The sequence below is a fragment of the Tarenaya hassleriana genome, unplaced genomic scaffold (genome assembly GCF_000463585.1).
Source record: "Tarenaya hassleriana unplaced genomic scaffold, ASM46358v1 Cleome30, whole genome shotgun sequence".
In the NCBI taxonomy this organism is placed as follows: domain Eukaryota; kingdom Viridiplantae; phylum Streptophyta; class Magnoliopsida; order Brassicales; family Cleomaceae; genus Tarenaya; species Tarenaya hassleriana.
Genome location: NW_010966178.1, coordinates 571,026 through 581,296, shown reverse-complemented (window position 1 = coordinate 581,296; position 10,271 = coordinate 571,026). Strand labels below are relative to the sequence as shown.

Below are 10,271 nucleotides of genomic sequence, written 5' to 3'. Positions count from 1 at the left end.
AAACAAAGCATTGCGATGGTCCCAGCGGATGCTAACGCAATGTGATTTCTGCCCAGTGCTCTGAATGTCAATAACCCAAGATTAAGTATACAAGAATCACCATCTCTATTATTCAACACTGAACAATCAGACGAAAACCAGGAAGATTACTCTAAATTACGAAAAACAATATCACAAATCAATAATCTTACAAAATGAATTTCAACGAAGACTTTATCGAAAAACTATCCTTATTAAATCTTGAAAGTTTACCATGCCTAGATCATCTTGAACAATTATTAGTTGAAACTATAGAAAGTATATTCAGAGAACGAACTTATGGAACAATTGAACGAAATGAACTTAATAAGGAAAATCGAAGAATAAGAATGATTAGTGCAATATTTAACGCAGTAAGAGAGATTAAACGAGATATTATAAATTCTGACGAATAAAATGGAAAAAATATACAAGAAAAATATCGAATTATTAAACGCACCAGTACAATATTTAGAAACAGAAAGTAAACTAAGATGCATACAAAATACAATAGAAAAAGAACAAATTAACAATATAATTACAGAATTAAATAAATTAATTACAATAAAAGAAATAAAAATTGAATATTTTAGAAAACATTCATCGAAAGATAATTATAATGGACATTGGCTCCCATTTTTAGAAGAAACGCTAAACCGAATAAAAGAAATATTAAGTTTTTTCGAAAACGAAATAAAGTCTCCTGAATAAAATAATAATAAAATATAATTATTATATTGAAGGACAAAATTGGAATTATCAAAATTTCAAGGTCACCCTTGAAGTCAAAATGACATTTAAAGTCATTTTTGTAAATCCCCCCTTTGAAGATGATTTTATCACCTTTTAGGCATCGGATCACCAACTGTTGGGTTTAATTTGTCAAACTAGAAAATTTCAAGTTTTGCCATCCATTCATACATGATTAGGAGATTATTGTCCAATGTTTTCAAATAATAAAAATATGCATAATGATGCACTGATATATAGATGTTGTGTAATAACTCCATAGCTTTTTACCCAAAAAACTCAGCTGCGTTCATAATTTCATTACCATTTGCTTGGAGACTAGGGACTTTATCATGGACCTTACCGCACCTTAGTATATGCGCCTGATTGGCTGAGAATCGCCTTCAGAGATTTTTCAAGCAATAAAAGGTGTCCATGTGTCACGGAAATCCATTCAGCTAAGCCATCCAAAAGCACTCGCAACGTGGCCTCTATTGAACCAGTGGCCTTCTCGCTTGAATTACCAAATCACCCTTCAGCTTAACTCATTCTTTGCCGGTTAATTTTGAAATTAAATTATAATTACATAATTATATTCAAAAGATTAAGAACTTCACGTAAATATTAACGACACCCAAATCTAATCTATAGATTAATATATTAGTATATTCAAAAGTTTCCGTTTTTTTTTCTCTGGATTGGATTATTATCTTACCATGATATATCAAATTTACTGTGGATTTTATTTGCTTCAGAATTATAATTAATCTTCTTGCAAAAATTATATCATTAACATAATACTTATTACTTAGGGGTAAGACTGGAATTTGGTCGGCAACCGTCTTCCCGAGCCCGCCTAGCTTCCTCTGCTCTCCCTGAAAACCAGAAACAGTTTTATCTGTTGAAATGAGAGAAATGCATTTCTTCGTACCGGCTTCTTCGTCTTCATCGTCCTCTCCGGCGAACCCTTCTTCGTTCTCGCTCTTATTCCTTTCTCCGTCTCAGAATCCCGATAATCTCTATAAATTCCAGTCGAAGATCCACATCCGAACCCATGGAAACTCGGGTCAGTCCCTTCTCTCCCATTCTCCATGCTCGTCCAAGTACTCCTCTCCGGTCGTAGAGAGGTCTCCGTCAGGTGTGTCACCGAACGATGACGTTCGTCCGGAGGGAGTTCTCGTGGTTCGCCGACCTGTTCTGGAGAATTCCGGAGAGGAGCCAGTCGAGGATGAGAAGACTACTTCGCCGGCTAGGATAGATTCAAGTCTGAGCGAGATGGCGAGGAAGATGCCGGTGTTTGAGCCGAAGAGATCGGAGTCATCGTCGGAGGCAGCGGGTACCAGGGTTCAGGAGAAGCCGCTTCTGGTGAACCTGGATTTGGCGTTGTATAGAGCTAAGGTTCTAACGAGGAATTACAAATACAAAGAAGCGGAGAAGATTCTGGAGAAGGTATCTCTATGTTTCCGCTTTGAACACTCAAATTTTGTTTGTGGGTTTGATAGTGATTCTTGCAAGTTCCCTGGATAATTTGTAATCTCTGAATTGACTTGTGAAACAAGGCATAAGTAGATTGCGTCCTGTACTGGGTAAATGTTAAATCATTCTAAGACATACTTATCCCGAGACAGAGAATCTGAACGTCTGTGTTTGGTTTGAAGTGCATATCCATCTGGCCGGAGGATGGAAGACCGTACGTGGCGTTGGGGAAGATACTGAGCAAACAGTCAAGGATGGCTGATGCGAGAACCGTGTATGAGACCGGATGTCAAGCCACCCAAGGAGAAAATCCCTTCATTTGGCAGGTTTACACAGACGATGATCAGGAACATGTTACAATGCTGCATTTGTTGTTGTTTTTTTCATAGATCTCATTGTTTTCATCCCTACCAATGATTGTGTATTCTATTTGTGACAGTGCTGGGCTGTGTTGGAAAACAAACTGGGTAACGTAAGAAGAGCCAGAGAGTTGTTTGATGCAGCCACTGTGGCCGACAAGAAGCATGTAGCAGCCTGGCATGGTTGGGCAAACCTGGAGATAAAACAAGGGAATATCAAGAAAGCAAGGCATCTACTCACCAAAGGCCTCAAGTTTTGCGGCCGAAACGAGTATATCTACCAGACTCTTGCCTTGTTGGAGGCCAGAGCTAATCGGTACGAGCAAGCAAGGTACTTGTTCAAGCAGGCCACCAACTGCAATCCAAAGAGTTGTGCCAGTTGGTTGGTAAGTCTTTTGCATCATTTATGTTTTTTCGGCTAGTCATTATCAAAGAGAGGGAAAGATGTATTTCCAAACAGGACGGTATCAATATATTACATCCATGGCTAGAATTCTTCCTAAGGAGCTGGTTAATTAGAGGAGAATCTCAGGAGAGTGTCATAGGCTCTGATGCCATCCTAAATTCATGTTGGTTGTTCATCATGCCTCGTTCTCAGTAACTCATGCTGGCCTGTTCTGGTTATCTTTCCAGCTATCCTGACTTTCCCACCGGCTTTGATTCTGATATGAAATGCAAACAAGTAAAGAACTCAGCCTGGCTCGTTCTCGTGCTACTTCAGTCCTGATTAGCCTGTTGTTAGAGTTCACCTTTCAGTGGTAGCTTGTAAGGGGAGGGTGTCTATATAAAGCCATCAATAGTGAATAAACTTCTCTTTCCATTCTGTATCTTCTTTTTCTGGAACAGGCGTGGGCACAGCTGGAAGTTCAACAGGAAAATTATACATCTGCTAGAAGGCTTTTCGAGGTATATTTCGAATGCTAGTTACCTTTTTTTTCTATTGTAGCAGAATTGAATTAAACTGATGAGTGCATACCTGAAATATGTTAACTGAGAGTTCAGAAATTAGGATCTGCATCTCCGGGCTCTTCATATGACTTTGCTTGTACAGAAAGCTGTTCAGGCAAGCCCCAAGAATAGGTTTACATGGCATGTATGGGGGGTGTTTGAAGCTGGAGTAGGCAACGTTGACCGTGGAAGGAAGCTTCTGAAGATTGGTCACTCGTTAAATCCGAGAGACCCTGTTCTTCTTCAGTCCCTTGCCTTGTTGGAATACAAACACTCGACTGCTAATAGAGCACGGGCTTTATTCAGACGAGCATCAGAAATTGATCCACGGCATCAACCTGTCTGGATTGTAAGTGATCCATAGTGCTCACTAGGTTTGGTTTTGCTTATCTTTCTGGATGTTATTTTCTGTTAAACTGGAAACTAAATTGGCCAGTGTATTTGGTTGTCATTTTAATATTTTCTGGAAGATGGAGTGACTGGGTATAGCATGTTTTGGTTAGGCTTGGGGTTGGATGGAATGGAAGGAAGGAAACATGTCAGCGGCTAGAGAACTATACCAAAGAGCTCTCTCCATTGACACGGCCACAGAAAGCGCTGCCCGTTGTCTACAGGTAACAATGGAAACCTACACTGTGTTGTGTCAGCTGAAGAAGACCTGTTAAATCTTTCTTCTATCAAAGGCTTAGTGAAGAACTTTTTTCTCTTTAAATCTTTCTCCTGAACTCGTTAACTCCATCACATAGATCAAAGATAATGCAAATTTTAGACCAGAATTGTAATAAATTCAATGCTTTTTCTTTCTTTTTTCCCTTATGACAGGCATGGGGAGTTTTAGAGCAGAGAGCTGGGAACCTCTCAGCAGCAAGGAGATTGTTTAGATCCTCACTGAACATTAACTCCCAAAGCTACGTTACATGGATGACCTGGGCTCAGCTTGAGGAGGATCAAGGTAACTCCGTTCGCGCCGAGGAAATCCGCAACCTTTATTTCCAACAGGTAAATCATTTTCTAAAACTTGTTTAATTTTTATCTCTTTACGATCAACTTCGAGTATTGTTTCTTCAATGACTTCCTAAGTTGAGATATGGTTCTTGTTAGCTTGTTAAGTTATGCTTTAGCTGACAAGTTTTTTTTTGCTAAAAACAGCGAACAGAGATTGTGGACGACGCGTCGTGGGTAAGTGGATTCTTAGACATATTAGACCCGGCCCTCGACAGCATCAAACGTCTCTTGAACTTTGGCCAGAATGGCGGCAACTCCTACCGCCAATCTGATACTCTCAGAAACGTAGAGATCCAATCCGACGAGCAGACAGGCCGTGAAAACACGGATACTGGAAGTGGTTTCGATCTTGATTCGTTTATTCGTGGGAAACTCTCGCTTGATCCATTGAAGCTGGAGGTTGATATGGATTTTTCTCCAGGGAGAAGGCCACCTCCAAGGTGGGTGAAACGTACGAGTACCACCTGATAAAGTTGAGGGTCATTGTGTTACCAAATTCAGAGTTGAGGGTCATTGTGTATTTTTTAGAAAATATCCATCGTAAATTTGTAATATTGTATAATTAACAAATCACAAGTGCTTGTACCAAACTACAGAAGAAGAAAAAAAACAATCAGTAAGTGCGAATACTATTGAAAACGAGGGTTGTTGTGTAATTTTGGAACGTTCAGGTGATCGCCCGGAAGGTGCAACAAATGCAAAAGATCATAAAATATGGGGTCAGTGAGTAATTGTCTGAACTAAAGGGTATTTGTGTGAATAAACCAAAGAAATACTGACCAGGGGGAGCAATGGAGACCGAACCGGTCTCGCCACCCCCGCTATAAAGAAATTTGAACTCGGCAATGTCCGACAGACGCGGCAATTTTCAGTGGTGGCGACTCTAGGGTTTCATTCTGAGTCTTAGTAGAAGAGATTCGAGCTCCAATTGAAGTTAGAAACGGAGATTCGTTGATGGAACTCGAAGAAGTAGAAGAAGATACGTTTTTGGCTTTCATCGAGTACGCAAGAACAGTGATCGCGCCGCATAAAGACGAGGATGACGAGGAAGTGGAGGATAGGCAGATGAAGAAAGAATCGACCGGTACCACGGCTGAAATGGACAGTCCCGGTTGGGGATGGATTGCGTCGCGTATCTTGAAGACATGTATCGCTTATTCAAGCGGTGTCACTGCCGCGATTTTGCTGTCCGAACTCTCTCAGGTACTGCCTCTATTTTCGTCTTAGCCCCACCTTGTTTTTTTATTGATCAATGCGGTCGAAGTAGTTGTTGGCAAATCCAATTTTGATGAGGATATGCTCTTATTTTTCCCATATAGTTGCGGGGAATTCCGATTTTGATGTGCAAACAGTTCTGTGCATTGTCCTTTTCGTTTTGGCATAATGTATGACCCATTTGGTTTCTTACAAGTACTAGATTAAGAGAAACAATTTCTGTTCTTGAGATGTTGTAGTTAATGAAAGAGAAATGATCAATGTGATATGATTTGCTATATAGTTTTGGCTTTGTATCCCTGGGAAGATTTATACATTTATTGATAATAGATGTTGTTTATACGTGGACTCTCAAATGTTTTGAAGGCCTGGCATGAACAAAACAAAGCAGGAGCCAGAAAGAAGAGACCGGAACTGATAGATCAGCTGAAGACGAATCATCGAAGAAGAAAACTCGCCAATTCCGTCACAATTGATTCTATATTTGAGAAGAATTTTTTATCATTGAACAGTGTTTTGGAAGCTGTTGTTATTGAAGCCTATGTTCTTCCTGGTATCTACAGAATCATTACAAGATTTTTGCTTTTATTTGCATTGTGCCAAAGAGGTTTTAAATCCAAAGTAGCTCTCTTGTTTCAGGTACAAATATCTACATGCTTACATTAGGGGACTTTTGGAGCTCTTACACAATTGATCTCTATCTGCACCGAAGGTATGCTTAATCTCTTAATCGGAATTACAATATATGCATGTTCTTTATACATGAAAAAGAGGATGCTTATCAGTTTGAAATTCCTCGTATAGATATTATGAGCTGGTGGAAGCACCAAACGGGGTTTTGAGTAAAGGCAGAGAGGTTTTTCTTACTGGATGTTATCTCCGTACTGCTAGAGAAGGATGTGGCATTCCACGGTTACTTCCAACCGAGTATCTTGTCATATTGCTAGATGAGGTTATGATCTATTTCATTCTGTTCATTTAATATTTGATCTAAAGAGAGTTTAGAACTTCACATCTTGCAATTTGCCCTTCTAACTTTTCGCATCATTCATATGAAGTTTTGCATAGAAAGGAATTATTTTGCCTTTCTCTGAGTGTAGCAATATTTTCCAAAATGCCAGGACCATGACGATGATGCAATCCTCATAGCAGCTCAATTTTGTTCGGATACTTTCTCCTCCGTTTCCCTTGATGCATTCAACAATGGAACTTCATACTCATTATATGCCAGGTAAGAAAAGCATATGTGCATGTAATATTCACTTAATGTTGGTCTTGGGAAACAGGGAAAGTAAATCATGTGTTACCTTCGTAATTGATACGTTTTCAGACAAAACCAGTAGCAGTGGTTAGATTCATCTGGTAAGAAACTAACGGAGGTGATACTGCATTATCATTCCGAATGTTTAGACTTCATGAAAGAATGTGAATAAAAGTTTGATGAAGAATATGAGTGGTTACCAATAGTTAATGTCTAGTTTCCATTTATTGTGAAGCAATAATTGATTCTTTTTCTCCCTGTATGAGAGCAGGATTGAATCTATAGGCCCTGTGGAAGATAAAGTCAAGTTTAGTACTGCACAGAGAAAGCAAATTACACTTGTTGATAACGATGGTGTTAGGTTAAAATTCGTGTTGTGGGGTGAGCAGGTCCTCCTGGCTAATCTTTTCAGGTAAACTCCTGGTAGGCTACTTTGACATTTGCCCTTTCTATCAATTTTTTTTCTTATAAAGGTTCTTTTGCAGTGTAGGAAGTATGCTTGGGCTTGAGAGGCCTTACATTTCTAGTCCCGAAGAGTGTGCCATGGAAGGGAATGATGACTTCTGCCTTGAATATGGCAGTGCGACCCATCTATACCTAGTGCCATCAAGTCATCAAGAGGAACATGTAGGATGACTTCTTATCTCTTCTCTGCGTTGGATTTTTGGTATAAAGAGTGTGGAGTGAGTTCTTCTTCATTTACACAGGTTTGTGTAGCATTGTCCCAAAATCGATGTCAAGGATCTAGGCTTCTTGGTTCAGCAGATCCTAGTCAGGGCCTTGGGGTTTCACAGGTGACATTGCCTCGTGACTCTGAAGGGTCAATTGACTTCAGCCATTATCCTTTTCGGGTGAGCAATATCTTATGATCCAAGTGTGAGTTAATTGATGGCTCATAAATCTAAATTTTGTTCATAGTATCATCTTTCACCGAAATATACTGATTTATAAACATAGAAACTGATGAAAACGAGTTGACAGGCGAATAATCATTATCATTCATTGTAAGCCCAGTTCTGGGCAATGCAACTATCTCAGAACTATTGTTTGTGTGAAGTTCTGCTGTCAGCTATTTCTCACTATAACATTAGGTCCTTGTTTGAAGTTCTGCAGACTCTTGTAGCTGATCTTCAAGACAAAATGACTGGCATCAGCCTCTATGGTGTTATAGCAGACATCTACTCTGATCTAAAAGCCTCAGGAGTTATCTTCTCTTTGAAAATAGAGGACACAACGGGAGCAATATGGGCAAGGCTACATTTTACATGCTCTTGGTATAGAAGTATTGCATAGTTTCTGCACTGATTTTATCTTCCTTAAGACCTTGAATGTTCTGTTCTTTTATGATCTGTAAGTTTTGTGTTTTTTCAGGTCGCTCGGAAGGTTAGGAGTAGGCCATGTGGTGTATGTGTCTGGGTTATCTTGCAAAAGAATAAAGCAGAATAGGTGAGCATCTCCAACATTTTAGCTGTTTTCATTGAACTTAAATGTTTGGATCAGTTTCCGCTACATATGAAGAGAAAATGCTGGTTTATTGTTGTATGTATCCTAGATTTCTTCATACTGATATAAAGCTGCTCTTGTAAAGTCCGGACAGGAGCTGTGTTGATATGTTGTGATCTTATTATGACCAAGTATTAGACTAGCTAGGTTTATTCATGGACTTTGTGATAACCATAGGCTCTAAGAATTCATTTACAGGAAGACATGGTTGTTTAGTTTGAATATGGCGGCTTCCAAATGTTTTTTTTTGGTTGAACAGCCTTGAAGTGATATGGCATGAGAAGGATGATAAAGCTTCCTTCATCAACCTAAGCTGTTTACCTGCATTTCTGACATCGTCTTGTCTTCACAAGATCTTGACCCTTTCTGATCTATCAAGACAGAGGAGATCAATCATTAACGTACGCCACTATTTCCTTTCCTCCTAGTAGAACTATGCATGTTCTTGCCTTCTTGGTATGCTTAGTCTTGTCTATTGTGGACAATTTCAAAACACAGGAACACCTACCTTAACCAATTGTTTTTGGAGAATGTATATGGGGCTGGGATCCAACTGTAGATTTCTTTTTTTCTTACATCATGACAGATTTGTCGGGTGAGGATTGATCAAATATACCAATGCCATATCAGCACAAGATTTTCACACAGCGTCTGTGGCCATTTCACGGAAGAAGCTGAAGGAGGAGGAGGTCACAAGTGCCAGTTCTGCCAGATGAGCTGTAACAACGGAGATATAGTGAGAACCTTTCACCTTAAGACAACGATTGCGGACGAAAGAGGGAAAATGATGGCATGGTGTACGGGTCAGACAGCAGTCACCATTCTTCAAATATCAGCCGACGAATTCTGTGATCTCCCCGAGGTATGGTATGAAACTGTCTTTGTTGATATCGGTTATGGGAATAGAATAAGTAAAGAGTGAGAGTGGGAATGTGGAGCAGGACGATCAGCTGATGTACCCTTCGTCTCTGGAGAATGAGTCGTTCCTTGTGGCCTTGGCCCAAACTAACGCTGTCGGCTGGGAGATCACCCCCCCCCCCCCCCCAAGGTAAAATTTTTGTACGGATCATCGGTAAACTGACTGCTGGCTAGCCTTTTTACCGCTCTCTCTTTTTACCAAAGTCGTCTTGACAACAGTTTGGACGTGGTTTGATGTCCTGTTTCAAACCCATCCATATGTTTTTATATATGGGAAGATGATTTATGCCTTTAATTGAATTGGTCCTAAAATCCAGTTATTCTTACTCCTATATATATTAATAGAACGTATGTTTTTAAGTCCGCAAGTAGTTTCAAGAGCCAATCCAAAGCCCGTTAGAAGAATTGACAACGTAAAAATATTAAAATAACAACAATGACGACATGTTTTTTTTTTTGACAATTTCTGGTAATACTAAAATAAAAAGGAAAAAAAATCGAAATCCAACGGTGAAATGGTCGTCTCCATGGATAATTGTGAGCCGTTGATTTCTTCTCCCTCCCTCCAGCCCCGCCCATCGATATATACATTATTCGATATCTCTAGTGTTGTATTCGACACGAGAGAGAGAAAATGGAGGAGAGCGGTGGACGAAGGGTCGGCGTGGCGGTGGATTTCTCGGAGTGTAGCAGAAAGGCTCTGAGTTGGGCGGTGGAGAACGTCGTTCGCGACGGTGATCATCTGATTCTTATCACCGTCCGTCCTGAAATGTACTACGAGGGCGGCGAGATGCAGCTCTGGGAGGCCACCGGAACACGTACCTCCCCCTCCCTCCCCC

General features: G+C 40.1%; 3 protein-coding genes across 3 annotated transcripts in view; all 3 read left to right on the top strand.

Annotated features, from left to right (window-relative positions):
• The first annotated feature begins 1,603 nt into the window (after positions 1 to 1,603).
• LOC104820304 (protein high chlorophyll fluorescent 107) lies at positions 1,604 to 5,191 on the top strand. Its single transcript, XM_010550695.2, has 8 exons — positions 1,604 to 2,196; positions 2,406 to 2,549; positions 2,663 to 2,968; positions 3,429 to 3,488; positions 3,634 to 3,879; positions 4,034 to 4,144; positions 4,353 to 4,529; positions 4,680 to 5,191. The coding sequence occupies exons 1-8, from the start codon at positions 1,654 to 1,656 to the stop codon at positions 5,001 to 5,003; spliced, it is 1,911 nt and encodes a 636-aa protein (XP_010548997.1). The 5' UTR covers positions 1,604 to 1,653; the 3' UTR covers positions 5,004 to 5,191.
• Positions 5,192 to 5,340: 149 nt separating this feature from the next.
• Positions 5,341 to 9,566, top strand: LOC104820440. Its single transcript, XM_010550882.2, has 13 exons — positions 5,341 to 5,738; positions 6,117 to 6,303; positions 6,390 to 6,462; positions 6,555 to 6,702; positions 6,872 to 6,981; positions 7,283 to 7,423; positions 7,497 to 7,638; positions 7,719 to 7,862; positions 8,125 to 8,285; positions 8,383 to 8,457; positions 8,774 to 8,915; positions 9,101 to 9,376; positions 9,456 to 9,566. The coding sequence occupies exons 1-13, from the start codon at positions 5,490 to 5,492 to the stop codon at positions 9,564 to 9,566; spliced, it is 1,959 nt and encodes a 652-aa protein (XP_010549184.1). The 5' UTR covers positions 5,341 to 5,489.
• Positions 9,567 to 10,038: 472 nt separating this feature from the next.
• Positions 10,039 to 10,271, top strand: part of LOC104820302 (universal stress protein PHOS34) — a 1,724-nt gene continuing 1,491 nt past the window's right edge. The window contains exon 1 of the mRNA XM_010550694.2: positions 10,039 to 10,250. Coding sequence (XP_010548996.1) covers positions 10,067 to 10,250 — 184 coding nt within the window. The 5' untranslated portion in view covers positions 10,039 to 10,066. The remainder of the gene's footprint in view (positions 10,251 to 10,271) is intronic.